Here is an 18,297-nt window from a genome sequence, read left to right as displayed (position 1 = left end):
TACATATAGTGAGCCACATTCCCATTGCATCAAGTGCACATCAACCTGCATTCATAACAGAATCCTAAAGTGATTCATCTGTAGCAAATTTAGGCTCTCTACTGCATTCTTGCTCTTTTAGCTATAGCTAAAAGATTGTGAGGCATTTGTAGCAGACCCTTGTGGTTTTGACACGAGCCATGCCTGCTCCACCAGGAATATTTGGAGGAATATTTCATGATGGTTTGGTGTGTTCACTCCATCCTATGCAGAATACAAGGACTTGACTTGGCTCGCTATAAAATCAGATGCTGGATTTAGGTTTTTCACAATCTTCAAGCTGAATGAAGCTTGATTCCGAAATGTGCCTGGCTTTTGTTGTTCTTCTGCTTCTAATCATGATCGCCTCCTCATTCCTCGGAAAATTGCAAGCTCAACATGGTCGGCTTCCACCAGGTCCTATGCCTCTCCCAGTTTTAGGATCACTTCTTTCTCTCAGGAATCCACTGCATCGTCACTTTGCAAGCCTCACAAAGATCTATGGACCCATAATCCACATCAAGCTCGGGCTTGTGTCTTGCATAGTTGTGAACAGCTCTGACATGGCCAGGGAGGTCCTGAGAGCTCATGATGTGGAGTTTGCTTACAGGCCTCTTTCAAAATTTGGAGAGTACTTCAGCTTCAGATGGAAAGATGTTGTGCTTGCTCCTTACGGAGAGTCCTGGAAGAACATGAAGATGATCACGGCTCAACACTTGCTGAGTCCCAGCAGGCTGGATGCTGCTGCTGCTTACCAAGAATCTGAAATGGCGCTCGTGGTCAAAGATGTTGGACGTCTTGCCACCGCCTCCAAAGTCATCAATCTCAAACATTTCATTGATAAGTTTGTCTCTGGTGCGTTTTGCCAAGTTCATACGGCCACTTGATTGTCTTGATCTCCATGGAGTGAACCGGAGAATGAGGGATGATCTGATGCCAAAGTTGGAGTCTCTTCTTGCTGATATTATCCAAGAACACAAACAGTACAAACTCGACATTGAATCCTCGGGCCAGGAATTCATTCCCAAGGACTGGACGGTGCTTCTGTCTCTCCAAGACGCTGCTGATAATAATCTCTCAGATATATCAATTATGGCCCTCCTCACTGTAAGTATCCGCAAAGTTCTTCATGGCTATGTCGGATGTTTGTTTCAGGATCTGGTTGCAGCGGGAATTGACAACATGAAGGGAGCTGTAGAGTGGGCGATGGCAGAAGTGATTCAGAACCCCCCTGTCATGCAAAAAGCGCAGGAAGAAATCCAAGACGCAATCGGGACCGAGCGCCTCCTAAGGCCTTCAGATGTCCCCGGCTTGCCTTACATGCACGCAATCCTGAAAGAGGTGTTGCGACTTCATCCAACAGGCCCACTTGGAGTCCCTCATTTTAATCCCACGGAAGCTGTTCTAGCTGGCTACAGGATTCCGAAAGGGTCCACCGTGCTCATCAACATCTGGGCAATTGGACGAGATCCAAAACACTGGCTTGACCCAGAAGACTTCCGTCCTGAACGCTTTCAAGGAACCGAGATCAAGGTGGTCGGACAAGAAGCGCAGCTGGAGATGATCCCATTCTCTGCTGGACGCAGGATGTGCCCGGGGCATCCAGTTGCCGTTCGTTTCATCCCCTTTGCAGTTGCCAGCCTGATTCATGCCTTTGATTGGAGCCTTCCACCGGATCAAAACTCGGTCGACCTGATGGAGAAGGGTGGTACAATCGCAAGCAAGCTGGCTTCAGAGCTAACAGCTGTTGCAAGTCCCCGGTTGAGCTGCAAATCTCTGTATGAACGAGGAATTCAACTGCCCCAATCTTTGACTTTGATTGCGAATGCCAATCGTTTTCCGGAGCCACTGGCACCAATATTCCTTTGGTTCTGGGATTTGAACCAATCTAATCTATGGTACCTTCCTGGTGGAAGCCGATCGTGTTTAGCTTGCGATTTTCCGAAGAATGAGGCGGCGATAATTAGAAGCAGAAGAACAAGAACAGCCAGCCACATTTTTGGAATTAATCCAATGGAAGATGTGAAAAACCCAAGTTCAACATCCTTGCAGGAGGATACGACGTATGGCTACACCAGTTTCCTGGGCCATACGACCACACGTTCCACGAAGGTCATGATCAAGTTGGCCGATTAACTACAACCACTGTTCTCGTATATGCGCAGAGCCAGATGTCGAACGATCGGCCCTCTCACGCTTACGACCACATGCGAAGTCCACAATATGATCCGGTCAGTGATCCCAATCCAAGGTACGTACATATTATTCATGTTGGATCCATCTGCGCATAAGAGATGACTAGAAGCTCATCCCCCTCAGGAGCAATGGCATGCACCATGACCTGAGACTACTTGAAAATAATGAGGAAGAAGATATCGTTCCTGAGCGTTGTTCTACAGATTAGTCTCGCTAAAATTTCCAAGCTCTTTTCCTTGCCACCTTTAACATTTGGAATCTCTCGCATTAACTTGTCTAACATCAATTCTCTCTATGTGGAGCTACTTTTCAATGGCAACAATTCACAACACGGGTTGATGAAATAACTGGACGATTGAGCTCTTCAAGAACTGAGGTTAGTCTTCGACAGGATCAAGCTCCACCCAGGCCATTCATGCCAATGGATGATTTCAGTGGTTTTGCGGGCCAGCCAGTGACATGTGGAAAGAGTTTGCACCATGCACGCCAGCTAGCTCGCGGATTTGCAGCTCGTATAGGAGGACTGGAACCTGCTAGTTTTCTAGTTAAATGACATACTCTGTTTTCCCCTAACTACCACTTTGTCATTTTCTCCATGTACATATATACAAGTCTTGTGTCCGCTCATTTCAGCGTCCACATGAATCTCTTGCCACCTTGGATTAGACTCCAGGCTGGCTATCTACACTCCCACTCAGCTGTGAGAGTCTATAATGCTCGTATCTTCACAATGTTGTTGAAACTTGCCTTTGCTCAAAGCTTTTGTCATAATGTCTGCTGTCATTTGCTTCGTCAAAACATATCTCAGCTGCACTCTGTTGAATAAATGTACATTTATCTCGAAGTGTTTGGTGCGGCCGTGGAACTTTGGATTCTTCAACAACTCGATCGCGCTTCGATTGTCACAAAACAAAGTCACTGGCTGCTGCACTGGAACACCAATCTGCTCCAGAAAATCTGTAAGCCACCTCACTTCTTGAGCTACTGTTGTTGCACTAATATATTTGGCCTCGGTGGATGAAAGTGCTGTGATTGCTTGTCGCTTGCTGCTCCAGCTGACAAGTCCACCACCCAGGAAAAATAGATATCCTGAGGTTGATCTTCTTGTGTCCTTGTCACCGGCCCAATTCGAGTCTGTAAAGCTGACAAGTTGCATACTCCTGGAGCTCCCACTACTGCTAGACACTCTGTTGTAGCTCAATTGATATCCCACTGTACCTTGTAAATACTTAAAAATTCGTTTAACAGCACTCCAATGACCTTCTCCTGGATTCTTGAGAAATCTTAAAACTGCTCCAATTGCAAATCCCAAGTCTAGTCTGGTACTGATGGCTAGATAAATAAGGCATCCAACTGCTTGTCAATATGGAACTCTCGCCATCACTGCTTTCTCCTCCTTGGAGTTGGGACTTTGCTCAATAGACAGCACAAGACCTGGATCCATTGGCGTCGCCATGGGCTTGCAATCTTGCATGTTGAACTTGTGCAAGATTTCTTCAACATAATGTGCTAGAGAGCTCGATGACTGCTGCTTCTCTGTCCCAAAGCACCTGGATCCCAAGGCAATAAGAAAGACATTTAGTCGCTGAAATCTAAAATTGGGATAAGAACTGTCGCTCAAAATAGCTGACGATTGTTGGCAGATGTGCTGCCGTTGACATATAGAGCTAGAATAGAAAATGCATCTCCAAAGCTAAAATATACACATTGCTATCTGCAAAAATCTACTTAAAGCCAATGGAGGAAAGAAACCTGTTCAACCATGCTCTAGGAGACTACTTCAAACCATATAGTGCACGCTTAAGTTGACATACCTTCTGCTCCTGTCCTGGGATGGAGGAAAGAAACCTGTTCATGTGCTCGTACCATGCTCTAGGAGACTACTTCAAGCCATATAGTGCACGCTTAAGTTGACATACCTTCTGCTCCTATCCTGGGATGATGAATCCATCTGGCTGTCTCCTCCTTAAGCTCACCATATAAAAACACCGTCTTGATATCAAGAATATGCTGCAAGACAGAATAGAAGACATTTTAGCCACTGGTGAAAAAGTCTCAGAGGTACTTGACTAAATCCTCTCGCTACAAAGCGAGCTAGATGTCAAGTCACTGCTCCAGCGGCATCCAATTTGCGCTTGAATATCCACTTGATTCTAACGATTTTCCTGCCTGGTGGGAGAGAAACAAGCTCCCAAACGTTGTTACATATCAAAGAGTTGTACTCCTGCATAGCGGCCTTCCACTGTCCTGCTTCTGGTGATTGGAGAGCTGCACAAAATGTGCATGGTTCAAATTGACAGCAATTTGAGGCTGGAGTCTTGAGCATCACGAGCTGCTTGCAATAAATAGCTAACTCTCCCACTGTGTGTCACAGTCCCAGAATAATTGGATCGGCTTCTTGCTGAGATCTTGCAGCCACGGGAGTACTAGGCAGCTGCCCTGGAGGAGACGACTCCTCCTCTGGTTCATCAACTGCTTCATCGTGACAGGACTGGGCAGGAAGCTGCTGCTCTGCTTCGACTTGCTGCTGAGGCTGAGGCTGCTGAACTCGCGGCTGCTGCTGGCCGTGCACTTGCGGCTGCGGCCCATATGCCCTAGAAACGTCCTCTTCATCATAAAATAAAACATAATATGGAGTCTCAGGATTTTTATAACGATGCTTGTAAAGAGATTTCTCATCAAACTTGACATCTCTGCTGATAAGAATTGATCTGGTGGCCATGTTGTAAAGACGATAAGCTTTAGTCTCGAGACAATAGCCAACCATGATGCTCTTCGGCTCCAATTTTCTGCAATGACTGTTAGAAACTTTCTCATAAGCTATGCATCCAAAAACTCGTAGATGTCTCAAGCTGACTTGCTTCCTGGTTCAAAGACGATAAGGAATATCTGCAAGAGGCTGGGTAGGCACTCGATTGCGATCGCCTCGGCCCAGAACGATAGTGGCATTCCTGCGTGAATAAGCATGCTACGTGCACTCTCCATAAGAGTCCGGTTCATTCTTTCAGCAACTCCATTTTGAGCAGGACTATCTGGAGCTGTAAACTGCTGCTGGATACCACTCTCATTGCACAGCTTCATAAAATTTCGTGACTTGTGCTCGCACCTCTGTCACTGCGTAACGTCTTGAGCTTCTTGCCAAGAAGATTTTCAGCAGAAGCCTTGTAAGCTTTAAAGTGATCAAGAACTTTAGATTTCTTGGCCAAAAGTCTCATGACTTTGTAGCGTGTGTAGTCATTGATGAATGTAAGAAAATACCTCATTCCACGATGACTTTGGATATGGAGAGGCCCACACACATCTCTGTGACCGAGCTCAAGAGGCTGACTGCTCTTGGATTCTGAAAACTTTGGAAATGATGTGCGTGCTTGTTTTCCTAGCACACAAGCCTCGCAAAATTCAAGCTTGCCTGTAAACTCGAATTCTTGATCTCTGGACACTGCTTTGAGGGCGTCTTCATGCACATGATAATAGCAAAAAAGGCAAAACGAAAAACTAGGGCAAATCGGCTCTTTTAGGGTTAGGGTTACATTTGACACGTGGCGTCAATGTAGGGGTGTTATGTTTTAGGGCAAAGCAAAGCTCCATGGCGATGTTCTTCGCGAGGAAGGCCGGTCTCCTCCCTAAGATCGCCCCACACAGCAGGCGCCCAGTCGCCTCCACTCTCCCCGCCGCCATGCCCAAGCTCCAAGAAGCCCGCCCCGCCGCCAAGCTCGAGTCCCTCAAGCACGTCCCCAAGCCGCCCAACATGAAGAGCTTCGCGATCTACCGCTGGGACCCCGACAACACGCGCAAGAAGCCATCGCTCCAGGTCTACTCGCTCAACACCAACGATTGCGGCCCCATGGTGCTGGACGCGCTCATCAAGATCAAGAACGAGATGGATCCCACTCTCACCTTCCGCCGCTCCTGCCGCGAGGGGATCTGCGGCTCCTGCGCCATGAACATCAATGGCAAGACCGGGCTGGCCTGTCTCACCAAGATGATCGTCGACGCGGGGGAGGAGACCACCATCACCCCGCTGCCGCATTTCTACGTGATGAAGGACTTGGTGGTGGACATGACCAACTTTTACCAGCAGTACAAGAGCGTGGAGCCGTGGCTCAAGAAGAAGAGCCCGCCGCCGGGCGGGACGAGGGAGTTCCTCCAGAGCAAGCACGATCGGGAGAAGCTGGATGGCATGTACGAGTGTATACTTTGCGCGTGCTGCAGCTCGTCGTGCCCGAGCTACTGGTGGAATCCGGAGAAGTTCCTCGGCCCGGCTGCTTTGCTACACGCTCACAGGTACGATCGCTTACTTTTCTTCTGTTTTCGCTGCTTGGCTTGGAGACTTGGAAGAGATTTCTTTCTTTTCTTCTTTGCTTTGGACTTATATCTGGGTCTCTTTACGTTTTTTGGGTTTTTTTCTTCTTCTTGACACGCAGGAGTTTGTTTTTCTTTGGTGTGTCAGTAATCAAAGCTTTTACCGAATTGTGGCTTTGTGTTTAGCTTTTGGTGGAGTTTCTTGCTCGAGCTGCATTGGAAATCTTCTCACACTTTTTATTTTTATAATATTGTTTCCTTTGTCGTGAGTGGAAGTTTTTCTAAGATCATCTTGTTCAAGATCTTCTGTCCATGTCTACATCCCTTTCCCAATCTTCCGGCTCCTGATTGGTAATTGCAGCTTGGCTTTTTGTTCGTTGTTCTTTGTTCTTGCTGCCGGAGAACAAAGTGCTCCTATTCTCCGTATTTATTGGCTTTGCTTTCTCTATTATCATCCTCTGACCTGGTATAACCCCGTCTCTAAAGGTGGATCGCCGACAGCCGAGACGAATACCGGAACGAAAGGCTCCAGTCGGTCGAAGGCGATTACAAGCTCTACCGCTGCCACACAATCCGAAACTGCGAGAACGCGTGCCCCAAGAGCCTGAGCCCCGCCAACCAGATCATCAAAATCAAGGGCCTCATGCACAACTAAATACTTGTTCGGGACTTTCCTTCTTTCCGTTCTCCTATCCTTCTCAAAGGCTTGTTCTTTTGTCCAGGATTTGAAGCACAGAAGTTTCCATGCCACTGTTGTTGTGATTTATCCCTCCAGTCAAAGTGTCATGTGAGTGAGCGGGTCACCTCTGCAAGTCAAGCTCTTGAATCTCTCTCTCTCTCTCCCTTCTGGATCGTCCGGAGGAGAGGTTCCACCTTCAGTGCTAGCAAAGTCGGATACGTTGCTTTCCTCTGTTTCACTCGCTCCTCAGCTGATCCAGCGCGAGACACACCAGCGCAAGCGCGAATAGAAACTCTGCGAGCCACAAGCGTCCGCGTCGAAGCAGTGCGCTTTCGCTCTTGCTCACATACTTACGTGCGTCACTGGCGGCGAGCGGGGAAGGAAGGGAGCTCAAGGCAGGCCCTCCGGGAGTGACAAGCGGCCTTTTGCAACACAAAGTGGGGGCCTGGGCGCTTTTATGGACCGCGAACACGCAAAAAGTGAGAATCGCATGGGCTTGGCTCTCTGCCAAACACCATTTTTCCCGAGAGAGAGAGAGAGAGAGAGATTGGATTTTGTCAACCCTTTGGCTGACTGACAGGTTGAGGATTTGCTTTGGAAAGCAAGCAAGGTTTCTTTAGCTTGGGTTTCGTTTTCGCCAGAGTCTCGAGCAGTGGACAAGATGCCTACGAGTAGGCTTGAAAATGCCGTCTCACCTATCTCCTTTTGGTTAGTCGTTGATCGCGTAACAAAGCCAACTTTGCCGATAATCCTCACCCTTGTCTGAGATACACATAGTTTCGTCGCTATAAAGAGAGGCGTCGTTTACTCTCGGCAAGATCACAGTGGTTTTTTTCTTCCTCTTGTGCGCTTTTCTCTCCTCTTCTCAAACTCACAACTTGAGAACCAAAAGGAAGAAGAAAAACCAAAGCTCTAGCGCCTGCGCTGCTTGCTTCCGAGAGTTTGCGAGCTCTTCGTTGCTGGTTCGTTCGTTCGTTCGTTCCTTCTTTCCTCGCTAACTCGACTCGGTCGAACAGGAAAGACGATCATGACGATCCAGGATTTCCAGAGCAGTGGAAAGGCCACAGTCCTGGCCGTCGGCACCGCGGTTCCGCCAAAAGAGTTCGACCAGAGCACGTACCCCGACTTCTACTTCAACGTCACCAATTGCAACGACAAGGTGGAGCTCAAGGGCAAGTTCCAGCGCATCTGTAAGTCCTCCACCCTCGGATGCCCGGTCCCGGCATTCCCCGCTCACGTAGAAAAATCTCGTTTCTTCGTAGCAAAGCTTCTCGCTTCTGATCACGTCGTCCCTGGATTTCGTTTCTGCGCATTGCAGGTGACAGGTCAGGCATAAAAAAGAGACATTTTTACCTGGACGAGGAGATCCTCAAGGCCAACCCGGGGATGTGCACGTACATGGGGGCGTCGCTGGACGTGAGGCAGAACATCGCGGTGCGGGAGGTTCCAAAGCTGGCCAAGGAGGCGGCCCTCAAGGCGATCAAGGAGTGGGGGCAGCCAAAGTCGAAAATCACGCACTTGGTCTTCGGCACCACCAGCGGGGTCGACATGCCTGGGGCCGACTTCCAGCTCCTCAAGCTCCTCGGCCTCCGCCCGAACGTCAAGCGCATCATGCTCTACCAGCAGGGCTGCTCCGCCGGTGCCACCGTCACCAGAGTCGCCAAGGATCTGGCCGAGAACAACCCCGGAGCTCGAGTCCTCGTTGCATGCAGCGAAGTCACGGCGGTCACCTTCCGGGCTCCGTCCGAGACGCACCTCGACGGACTGGTCGGCGCGGCTCTGTTTGGCGATGGTGCCGCGGCTCTCATCATCGGCTCCAATCCCACTCCCGTCGAGAAGCCACTGTTTGAAGTCCACTGGAGCGGACAATGCGTTCTTCCCGACAGTGATGGAGCAATTCTGGGACACCTGCGCGAGGCCGGCCTCGTCTTCCACCTCCTCAAGGACGTCCCCGGCATCATCTCCAAGAACATCGAGAAGCTGCTGGCAGAGCCTCTCGACTATGTCAAGAGCGTGGACGAGGCGAGCCCGGCCTACACTGACTTGTTCTGGGTGGTCCATCCCGGAGGTCCCGCGATTCTCGATCAGGTAGAGGCCAAGCTCAAGCTCGACAAGGACCGGATGCAGGCCACTCGCGACGTGCTAGCACAGTATGGAAACATGTCGAGCGCCTCTGTTCTCTTTGTTCTCGACCAGATGAGGAAGCGGTCCGTGGAGCTCAACAAGGATACCACCGGGGACGGATTGAAGTGGGGTGTGATGCTCGGTTTCGGCCCCGGTCTCACGGTTGAGGCTCTGCTCCTCAAGAGCATCTAGGCAAGATTTGCAGTGCCCGAAAAACAACATAAAAGGTGAGGGGGTGTCAGTAGATCATGCATTACAGGAGGAAGACAAAGTACTACCATGAAGTACAAACAAAAGTTGTTTGTAGAAATGCAATCGAAGAGTCACGAGCAAGATGGATTTCCTAAGCACGAATAAAAACAGAAAGAAAACCGTGAGCAAGATGAAGAAAATGTGTTTGTAATTTTACGTACTCGAGCAGAGGCCGACCATAAAGAAGTTATCCTTCATTTCGTACTGTGGCGTGTCCAACCGTTCCATCTCAGGATCCATGAAAGCAATGCCCGACCGGCACTCAACGTGTTATTGCAAAGGCGGGTCCAGAAAAGATTTAACAGGCACTGTTGACACATACCCCAAATGAAGCTTCCAGCCACTTCCAGTCCGTGGTACCTGAAACACTAGTTACAAAGATTGGAAGGGAAGGTGAAGAAAGAGAGAAATCCCTCTTACCTTTATCAAATGGAAAGACTTAACGATTAGACGTAAGGCCGACTAAGTGCTGTGCTGACGAAGTATTTTCCTGTAGATAGCCGACAAAGTTATCAGCACAGTACTGAAAGATCTTAGGCTTGCCTTGACTTTCAACCACTGGCGCTCACTCGTCCGCGTCGCCCGAGAAGATACTTGTGAGAAGCGAGTACGGGGCGGGCACCACTTGATCCAGCTCCATGGCACTAGTTGCAACTCGGACTCCACGCTCGGCGTCGAAACAAGTCTTACAGGCGCCGAGAAGTGCTGTCCATGCCACGACATCGGCATGAAATGGCATGTTGTTGATCAAGTCCTCTGAATCGTCCAGGTCACCTTGGCGTGCCAGAAGATCGACCATCGCCCCGTAAACCTCCGGCGTTGGCGTGACTCCGTGGTCGAAGCTCATGGACCGGAAGTAGTCCCAGGATCTGTCCACGAGCCCCTCGTGACTGCATCCGGGGAAGAGGCTCATAAAAGTGACGCTGTTCGGTTCAACGCCATCCAGGATCATGCTATGGAACAGTGACAGTGTCTCCACCCCCTGTCCCTGCTGAGAGTAGGCCGAGAGCATCGCGTTCCATGCAACCACCGGCTTGAGCTTCATCCTGTCAAACAGCTCCCGAGCTGCTCCAAACTTCCCACACTTTCCGTAGAGGTTGACGAGTGCCACCAGTATCACGTCGGAAGCCACAACTCGCGATTGGATTGCCTTCCCCTGCAAGAAGTCCCCAGCGGCAGTGCAGGCTCCGAGGACGTTGATGAAGGTTATGTCGTTGGCCTTGCAGCCCTCTAGCTCCATCCGCTGGAACAGCTTCAAAGCCTCCCTTCCGTGGCCAAGCTGCACGTATGCCTCTATCATCGCTGTCCACGAGACGACCGTCTTCCAGGCGAGTCGATCAAAGACGGACCTTGCGCTCTCCACGCTACCGCATTTGCTGTACATGTTCACGAGAGCCGAGCCCACGACCGGGTCCTGCTCGAATCCCCCGGTAAGGACTCGCCCGTGAATGGCTGCTCCCTCTGCCAGAGATTCAGCGTCACAGCAAGCTCCAAGAGCATTGATGAAAGTTACCTCGTCCTGCTGCACGTCCATGCGATGGAAGTAGCGGAGAGCCCCGTCCATTTGCCCGTGCTGGACGCACGCCCCGATGATGGCGTTCCAAGACGGGGTGTTTCTTCTCGGCATTGTGTCGAAGGCTCGCCGGGCAGCCTCCAAACTTCCACACTTGCTATACGCAGTGATGAAAGTGTTTTGCAATATGATGTCTGCCTCGATGCCGCAAGCTAGCACACGATCCTGGAGATCGGATCCCACCGAAAGCATCTCTTTTCCCGAACAACCGGTCAGGAGCGACGTAAAAGTGATGTTGTTGGCCTTCACTCCATCCAGGTCCATGAGATGGAATGTATGAACAGCTCCACCACCATATCCATGCTGAGCGTAAGCTCCAATCATGGCATTCCATCCAGCCAAGTCCCTGTGCTCCATTCTATCGAACACCGCTCGAGCATCCTCCAGGCTCCCACACTTCCCATACATGTTAACCAGCGCGTTCCCCAGAGTTTTTCCAGCGAAAACCTGTGACTGGAACCCGGCAGCTATGATCCCAGCGTGAATCCTCCTTCCTTCTTCGATATCCCCCAGCGAAGAGCACGCATCCAGCGCGCTCACGAAAGTTATCTCTGTCGGCCTCACGTCCATCCTGTGGAAGAGCTCTAGCGCTTGAGCTCCATACCGCTCGTCCTGAGCGTAGCAGCCGATCATCGATGTCCAAGACACGACGTCCCTCCTCCACATCCTGTCAAACACCGCCTTGCCATCCTCGGCGCTCCCACACTTCCCATACGTGTGGATGAGAGCATTGCAAAGTACCACATCCTCATCCACGGCGTTTTGGCGATGATGCGTGACGTGCGAGTGGATCCTCTTGGCCTCTTCCAGGTCTCGCAGATTGGAGCACGCCCCAAGAACTGCGAGGAATGTGACCCTGTTTGGCTGCGCATCCATCTCGTAGAACATCGCCACCGCGTCCTCGAAATGCCCGTTGTTGGCAAATGCCGCGATGGCGATGTTCCACGAGTAGACATTCTTGTGCCAGATTCTCGCAAACGCTGCCTGCGCCGCTGCCAAATCGCCACACCTCCCATAGACCTGGACTAAGACATTCCCAAGAAACGTCCCCCTGTCACGGCCGCTGGCTTTCGCGTGATCGTGGATGAGCTTCGCATCCGCGGATTCACCACATTTCCGGAGGAAAGCAGCGTAGGCGCTGTCGAGCTCGTCGCCACGGGCGCCGATGTGATCTAGCGCTTCTCGCAGGCCGGCGCTCGCGATTATGCGCTTGTCTGGATCGAAAGCCGCTAGATCGGACGCGAAACGGAAGAATCCCGACACACCATACACCGACGATCGCGGCAGCGCCTTCCCCGCCTTCCCGAGCATTCAAGAGCATTTGCCCTAACTGTCCACGTGGAAGCCACGCGTAAAAACGAAGTACACGTGTTGATTAAAAGTTGACGTGGAGGCCACGCATGACAAACAGTCGTGACTCGAGGAGAATTTCATCCCCTGGAGAGTATAAAAAAGAAGAGGGAAGAAAACGAACGAACAAGCATGGCGGAGGACGACCGAGAACATCGCAGTAAAGATCGAGACCCGCGGCAGCATTTTGGAGACGCCAAGAACGCTGGAAGTGAGGGGTAAATCTTCTCTTTTCTCGATCAAATTCTTTTCCTTGGATCGCGTTGCTCCCTCTATAAAAGTTTGCCTGCTTGATCATCCTGCGATGAGATGCATCCTTAGAGTTTGCAAGTATAGGTATCAAGCGTTTGCTTACACTGCGTATCTTTTCTTGATCAAATTCTTTTCCTTGGACCGTGTTGCTCGATCTCGAGAAGTTTGCCTGCTTGATCATAGATTCATTCTTTGAGTTTGGAAAGTAGCGAAGAGAGCTCAAGCGTTTGCTTACACTGTGTAAGTTGTGTCGTCGTTACAGCCTAGCGAAAGCGAGAGAGGCAGCTCAAGCTCTGAGCCAGGGCCTTGGAGCAGCTCTCGGGATAGCAAAGGACGACGCACAGGAGAGCTACTCTGGAGCCAAAGAGAAAACAAAGTCAGCATACGAGAACGTCAAGAGCAAGGCCAACGAGCAAAAGGTAGCAGCACAGGAAACTATCGGGGAGGGACAAGAGCGAGCCAGGAATCTCTACGAGAATGCAAAGATCAAGGCTAGCGAGAAGAAGGTGGCGGCGCAGGAGAGCATTGGGGAGGGACAAGAGCGAGCCAGCAACGCTTACGAGAATGCAAAGAACAAAGCCGGCGAGCAAAAGGTGGCCGCGCAAGAGAGGATTGGAGAGGGACAAGAGCGAGCCAAAAGTGCTTACGAGAGCACGAAAAACAAGGCCAGCGAGCAAGCGGCAGCGGCACACCAGGCAGCACGGGAAGCCGAGGAGAGACGGGGCGGAGAAGGAGAAGGCTGGTTTCAGCGAGGATTTCTCCTGGCAGCGTATGACAAAGCAGCCGAGGCGATCTCGTCGGCTACGTCAAAACCCGAGGGAGGAAGCATAGGACACGAAGACGCTGCTGAGCGAGGCAAGCAAGTCGCAGGAGACGCTGCGGGGAAAACGAAAGAGACTTCTCACGAAACCAAGAACAAAGGCCAGCAAGCAGTGGAAGGAAACAAGCAACTGTCAAGAGATGCCACAGACAACGCAAAGGAGACTTCTCACGAGGCAAAGCACAGAGGTCAGCAAGCCGTGGATCAAACGTCCAAAGATGCTAGAGAGGCTTCTCTCGAAACAAAGAAAAAAGGCGAGCAAGTACTGGATCAAACGAAAGAGAAAGTTGGCAGTCACGCGGACGAAGCAAGACGCACAGGACGTCAGGTTGCGGATGAAGCGAGAGAGAAAGGGAACGAAGGCAAAGGTTTCCTCCAATCCGTGGCAGATTCTGTAGCTGGATTTGTGACGGGTGAATCCGAACAAGGACGGGAGTTTAGAGGCAAAACCAGAAGCACTATCGACGAAACGAAGCAAAAAGCCCAAGACACTGCGAGTGGAGTGTCACAGAAAGGCCAAGAGTATGGCGATCAAGTGAGGCAGAAAGCGGACGAGGTTAGCAACAAAGGCCGACTTGTAGCTCACGATGCACGGGATAAAATGCAAGACATGAAAGAGAGAGGACAAGGTACAGCCAGTGATCAAGTTCACGAAGAGAAAGGTTTTTTGCAGTCCATCACAGACTCAGCAACTGCGTTTCTTTCGGGTGAATCAGAGGAAGGACGGGCGATCCGGGACAGAATGAAGGACACCGCTGATAGAACATCGCAGGCAGCTCGGGAGAAAGGCCAAGAGTTTGGTGATCAGGCGAGGGAAAAAGCCGACGACACGAGCAACAAGGGACGACAGGTAGCTCACGATGCAAGAAATAAAATGCAAGAAACGAAGGAGAGAGGACAAGGTACAGCCAGTGATCAAGTATATGAAGAAAAAGGTTTTTTGCAGTCCATCACAGACTCAGCAAGCTCGCTTCTTTCGGGTGAATCAGAGGAAGGACGGGAGATCCGGGATAGAATGAAAGACACGGCCGATACAACGTCCCACGATGCTCGGGAGAAAAGCAAGCAGGCTGCCGATAAAACGAGGGAGAAAGCCGACGAGACCAAACAAAAGTCTCACGAGATGGCTGATGCGACGAGAGGTAAAGCTCAAGAGGAGAGGGGATTCATGCAGTCCATAACCGACTCGGTCACTGCGTTTGTCACGGGTGAACCAGACAAGGGACGAGAGATCCAGGAGAAAACCAGGGGAAAAGTTGATGAAACAAAGCAGAAGGCTCACGAGACCTCGGGTGAAGCTCAACGAAAGGGCCAGCAGTTCGCCAATCAGTCGAAACAAAAATCTCAAGACGTAAAAGAGAGAGGACAAGATATGGCTGATGCAGCAAAAGGTGAGGCTAGACAAGAGAAGGGATTTATGCAATAACGGACCGTGCTTGTCTCTGGAGAATCAGACAAAGGACGAGAAATGCAAGAGAAAACGAGAAGCACAGCCGATGAAGCCAAGCAAAAAGGCCGAGAAACTTCGAATGAGGCTCGAGAAAAAGGAGAGCATGTTGTCGATCAAGCAAGAGGAAAGTCGGAACACCACGCTGCTGAGGCTCGGGACAAAGGTCGACAATTTGCTGACCAGTCCAAGCAAAAAACTCAAGACGTGAAAGAGCGAGGACAAGAGATGTCTGATGCAACGAGACGTAAAGCGCAAGAGGAGAAGGGATTCATGCAGTCAATAACAGACTCAGTCACGGCATTCGTCACCGGTGAATCAGACGAGGGGCGAGAGATGCAAGACAAAGCGAGAAGCACAGCTGATGAAGTCAAGCGAAAAGGCCGAGAAACTTCGGATGAGGCTAGACAAAAAGGAAATCAAGTCGCTGATCAAGCAAGAGGAAAGTCAGAACACCATGCCGCTGAAACTCGGGACAAAGGCCGAGAATTCGCAGACCAGTCAAAACAAAAATCTCAAGAAGTGAAAGAGAGAGGACAAGGGATGGCTGATGCAGCGAAAGGTAAAGCGCAAGAGGAAAAGGGATTCATGCAATCGATAACAGACTCGGTCACTTCATTCGTCACGGGTGAATCAGATAAGGGGCGGGAAATGCAAGACAGAACCAGAAGCACAGCCGAAGAAGTAAAGCAAAGGGGCCGGGAAGCTTCAGATGAAGCTCGGCACAAAGGACAGCAAGTTGCTGATCAAGCTGATACAGAGCGAGCTGGAGACAAAGCTCGACAATTTGCTGACCAGTCCAAACCAAAATCTCAAGACGTAAAAGGGAGAGGACAAGAGACAGCAGACGCGGCGAAAGGTAAAGTTCATAACAAAGGCTTCATGAAGTCTGTAACGAACTCGTGAATCAGATAAGGGACGAGAAATGCAAGAGAGAACAAAAAGCACATCCAATGAAGCCAAGCAAAAAGGTCGAGAAACTTTGGATGAGGTTCAACACAAAGGACGGCAGTTTGCTAATCAAGCAAGAGATAAAGCTTACGAAGAGAAAGGCTTCATTCAGTCCATGGCACAATCAGTAGCAGCATTCGTGACGGGAGAGTCCGACCAAGGACGAGAACTCAGAGATAAAGGTCATGAGGCTGCAGATCAAACAAAAGAGAGGTCCAGAGAAACGAGCGACAGCACGAGAGGTAAACTTCATAACTAAAAGAAAAAACGTTGTAACAGGCTCAAAAGTTTGCAGGTGGAGTAAAAGACGTCGTCGAGGAGGCTAAGACGAAAGGCCAAGACGCTGCTGACAGGTCCGAGGGGAGGTGGCACGAGACGAAAAAGACCAGTCAAGAGACCGCTGATAGAGCTAAGCATGAAGCACAAGCCCGGGCGGAGCAAGGAAAAGGCTTCGTACAAGAAAAGATATCACAGGCCAAAGCCAAGTCTGAAGAAGCGCTGGACGATCTCAAAACGAGGATAAACATTAGCAGCGATGAGGCATCTGATCGAATCAGAAAGGCAGGAAAAGGTGTTTATGACACGGCAGATGACGCCGCTGAGGAGGTCAAGGACAAGGGACTGTTGCAAGCTGTGAAAGATTGGGTAAAACAGTCGACAGTTTGATCGAATCACTCTCTAATAACCTTACAGACTGCAGAAAGAGCTCAAAGCGACCAAGAGCTACGAGAGCGAGGGAAGCTAAAGGCAGAAGACATGTTTGGCAAGTCAAGAGAAAAAAGCAGCGAGATAAGTGAGGAAACCAGACGCAAAGACGAAGAAATTCGGGAGCGGGGAAAACTGAAAGCAGAGGGCATGCTCGGCAAAGCGAGAGAGAATACATACGAAAAGAGTGAAAACACCAGACGCGCGGACGAGGAGCTGCGTGAGAAGGGAAAGCTCAAAGCCGAAGACATATTTGGCAAGGCAAAAGAAACAGTTCAAGTCTCCAAGGAAAAGCTTGAGGAAACAAGAGAGAAAGGAAAGCTCAAAGCCGAGGACATGCTGGGAAGTACACACGACAGGGCGCACCAGCACAGACAAGTAGCTGATGATGCTCGTCACAGAGCAACAGAAACAGCCAACGAATCTAAAGAGAAAGCCGAAGACCAGCGGGGACTTCTACAGTCTGGGCTCGCGAAAATAGAACAAGCAGCGTACAACGCAGGACAGATGCTAAGGCAGCAAAAGGATGAGGCTTCTCAAGGCACAGCGGATGCATGGAACGCAACAAAGCAGTACATCAACGACACTCGAGAGAACGTCCAGGCGACTGTTCACGACAGGCAGGAGCGGAGTAAGAGCTTCATTCAGTCAGCTAAGGACGCGGTTCTTTCGAAGCTTGAAAACGCAGCTGGGAGTGGAGAAGATATGATGCATCGAACAAAGGAACAAGCAGCCAGCCGGAGGAGTGATAAGAACAAGCCCGAAGAACGATGACATACCTGAGTTCGCAATAGCTCCTCCCATCATCATCGAGACCAAGTTGCGTTTAGCAATGCTCCGGCGTCCTTCGGCCTGTATAGACACTTTTGAGAAGTAAAAAACATACATTCTTTACCTGACAAACAACCGTCGAAACCGTCGGCCGAACAGCCGGCGATTTCACCTTTCGCGGTTAAGTTTCAAATTCGAAGCACAGAGACGGCACGGACCATGGAAGAACGAGACTGGCAGGAAGAGCTTCATCTTCGAAGAGAAGCAATGGCTCTTTGGGCTGCCATGGTTGCCGAAAGGAACCTCCCATCCCAGTTCTTGGACGTAGCATCCGCACACGCAATGTGAGTTACCTTGGCTAGCTCGGGCTCTGAAAACTCACTGCTGTCCAACCAGAGAAGAAGCCTTGAAAGGACTAACACACGTTCGTCTTGACCGTGAGCACATCCTGTTACTAGAGCCTGCCTTCTTCCTGTGCCTACGAAATCTAACCAGCCTATATCTCCAAGAGGTAGTAGTCCACTATCTGTCCATCCTTCTGAAATAACCTGACCTGTTTTACTGAAGAACGAGCTCACAACCTTGAATGGCATAGAAGCCGCCAAGCACCTGCAATTCCTCACCGTTTCTGGGAACCACCTTACCAGTTTGCAAGGTCTGCAATCACTGCCAAAGCTCGCTTTCCTTGACGCCTCCAACAATTCTATCAGCCACGTTGATCCAGGTGAGCGGGCTTTCTACTCCGAAACCTTTTGTTCATGTGCTTCTTCAGATCTGGAACTCCCCAAGTCGTTGATGTTCTTGAACATATCGCAAAATCAATGCTGCAAGCTTCAAAGTCACCTCGAAGAGAAACT

At 50.3% G+C, this 18,297-nt stretch overlaps 7 protein-coding genes across 9 annotated transcripts; 6 read left to right on the top strand and 1 right to left on the bottom strand.

The window, feature by feature from the left end:
• Window positions 1–342: 342 nt before the first annotated feature.
• On the top strand, window positions 343–2,887 carry LOC112348854 (cytochrome P450 98A1-like). Of its 2 annotated transcripts, none has more exons than XR_002993194.1 (2): window positions 343–2,269; window positions 2,338–2,887. XR_002993194.1 is itself a non-coding variant. In XM_024682143.1 (2 exons), the coding sequence occupies exons 1-2, from the start codon at window positions 757–759 to the stop codon at window positions 2,152–2,154; spliced, it is 1,350 nt and encodes a 449-aa protein (XP_024537911.1). In that variant the 5' UTR covers window positions 343–756; the 3' UTR covers window positions 2,155–2,399. The 2 variants fall into 2 exon arrangements, 1 of the variants encoding a protein (XP_024537911.1); XM_024682143.1 differs by having other exon boundaries at window positions 343–1,125; window positions 1,174–2,399.
• Window positions 2,888–5,956: 3,069 nt separating this feature from the next.
• On the top strand, window positions 5,957–7,330 carry LOC9638799 (succinate dehydrogenase [ubiquinone] iron-sulfur subunit 1, mitochondrial). The gene is made up of 2 exons (XM_002977113.2): window positions 5,957–6,498; window positions 7,003–7,330. The coding sequence occupies exons 1-2, from the start codon at window positions 5,963–5,965 to the stop codon at window positions 7,169–7,171; spliced, it is 705 nt and encodes a 234-aa protein (XP_002977159.2). The 5' UTR covers window positions 5,957–5,962; the 3' UTR covers window positions 7,172–7,330.
• A 677-nt stretch (window positions 7,331–8,007) lies between these two features.
• Window positions 8,008–9,773, top strand: LOC9638798 (chalcone synthase 6-4). Of its 2 annotated transcripts, XM_002977112.2 has the most exons (3): window positions 8,009–8,157; window positions 8,212–8,385; window positions 8,514–9,773. In XM_002977112.2, the coding sequence occupies exons 2-3, from the start codon at window positions 8,223–8,225 to the stop codon at window positions 9,509–9,511; spliced, it is 1,161 nt and encodes a 386-aa protein (XP_002977158.1). In that variant the 5' UTR covers window positions 8,009–8,157; window positions 8,212–8,222; the 3' UTR covers window positions 9,512–9,773. The 2 variants fall into 2 exon arrangements, with proteins under 2 accessions (XP_024537912.1, XP_002977158.1); XM_024682144.1 differs by having other exon boundaries at window positions 8,008–8,385.
• Window positions 9,703–12,455, bottom strand: LOC112348801 (pentatricopeptide repeat-containing protein At2g33680-like). Its single transcript, XM_024682021.1, has 2 exons — window positions 9,992–12,455; window positions 9,703–9,939 (listed from the first exon to the last, which is right to left on the bottom strand). The coding sequence occupies exon 1, from the start codon at window positions 12,453–12,455 to the stop codon at window positions 10,137–10,139; it is 2,319 nt and encodes a 772-aa protein (XP_024537789.1). The 3' UTR covers window positions 9,703–9,939; window positions 9,992–10,136.
• A 171-nt stretch (window positions 12,456–12,626) lies between these two features.
• LOC112348800 (late embryogenesis abundant protein At3g53040-like) lies at window positions 12,627–15,021 on the top strand. Its single transcript, XM_024682019.1, has 2 exons — window positions 12,627–12,712; window positions 13,009–15,021. The coding sequence occupies exons 1-2, from the start codon at window positions 12,627–12,629 to the stop codon at window positions 14,990–14,992; spliced, it is 2,070 nt and encodes a 689-aa protein (XP_024537787.1). The 3' UTR covers window positions 14,993–15,021.
• A 13-nt stretch (window positions 15,022–15,034) lies between these two features.
• On the top strand, window positions 15,035–15,950 carry LOC112348872 (embryonic protein DC-8-like). Its single transcript, XM_024682183.1, has one exon. It carries the CDS (start codon window positions 15,035–15,037, stop codon window positions 15,917–15,919), a length of 885 nt encoding a protein of 294 aa, XP_024537951.1. The 3' UTR covers window positions 15,920–15,950.
• On the top strand, window positions 15,939–17,518 carry LOC9638560 (trichohyalin). The gene is made up of 3 exons (XM_024682018.1): window positions 15,939–16,206; window positions 16,260–16,609; window positions 16,658–17,518. Exons 1-3 carry the CDS (start codon window positions 15,939–15,941, stop codon window positions 17,441–17,443), a joined length of 1,404 nt encoding a protein of 467 aa, XP_024537786.1. The 3' UTR covers window positions 17,444–17,518.
• The last annotated feature ends 779 nt before the right edge of the window (window positions 17,519–18,297 follow it).

The sequence above is a fragment of the Selaginella moellendorffii genome, unplaced genomic scaffold, assembly GCF_000143415.4.
Source record: "Selaginella moellendorffii unplaced genomic scaffold, v1.0 SELMOscaffold_33, whole genome shotgun sequence".
Classification (NCBI taxonomy): domain Eukaryota; kingdom Viridiplantae; phylum Streptophyta; class Lycopodiopsida; order Selaginellales; family Selaginellaceae; genus Selaginella; species Selaginella moellendorffii.
Note: the sequence above shows the minus strand (reverse complement) of the source record. Positions and strands in the feature narration are given on the sequence as shown.

Bases quoted from the DNA above. Each gene is read 5' to 3' on its own strand.
- LOC112348854 (XM_024682143.1), top strand. From the start codon at position 757: ATGCTGCTGCTGCTTACCAAGAATCTGAAATGGCGCTCGTGGTCAAAG. The intron at 1,126-1,173 runs GTAAGTATCCGC...TGTTTGTTTCAG, and splicing joins CAATTATGGCCCTCCTCACT to GATCTGGTTGCAGCGGGAAT.
- LOC9638799 (XM_002977113.2), top strand. From the start codon at position 5,963: ATGAAGAGCTTCGCGATCTACCGCTGGGACCCCGACAACACGCGCAAG. The intron at 6,499-7,002 runs GTACGATCGCTT...CCGTCTCTAAAG, and splicing joins GCTTTGCTACACGCTCACAG to GTGGATCGCCGACAGCCGAG.
- LOC9638798 (XM_024682144.1), top strand. From the start codon at position 8,223: ATGACGATCCAGGATTTCCAGAGCAGTGGAAAGGCCACAGTCCTGGCC. The intron at 8,386-8,513 runs GTAAGTCCTCCA...TGCGCATTGCAG, and splicing joins GGGCAAGTTCCAGCGCATCT to GTGACAGGTCAGGCATAAAA.
- LOC112348801 (XM_024682021.1), bottom strand. From the start codon at position 12,455: ATGCTCGGGAAGGCGGGGAAGGCGCTGCCGCGATCGTCGGTGTATGGT.
- LOC112348800 (XM_024682019.1), top strand. From the start codon at position 12,627: ATGGCGGAGGACGACCGAGAACATCGCAGTAAAGATCGAGACCCGCGG. The intron at 12,713-13,008 runs GTAAATCTTCTC...TCGTCGTTACAG, and splicing joins AAGAACGCTGGAAGTGAGGG to CCTAGCGAAAGCGAGAGAGG.
- LOC112348872 (XM_024682183.1), top strand. From the start codon at position 15,035: ATGCAAGAGAAAACGAGAAGCACAGCCGATGAAGCCAAGCAAAAAGGC.
- LOC9638560 (XM_024682018.1), top strand. From the start codon at position 15,939: ATGCAAGAGAGAACAAAAAGCACATCCAATGAAGCCAAGCAAAAAGGT. The intron at 16,207-16,259 runs GTAAACTTCATA...AAAAGTTTGCAG, and splicing joins AACGAGCGACAGCACGAGAG to GTGGAGTAAAAGACGTCGTC. The intron at 16,610-16,657 runs GTAAAACAGTCG...ATAACCTTACAG, and splicing joins TGCAAGCTGTGAAAGATTGG to ACTGCAGAAAGAGCTCAAAG.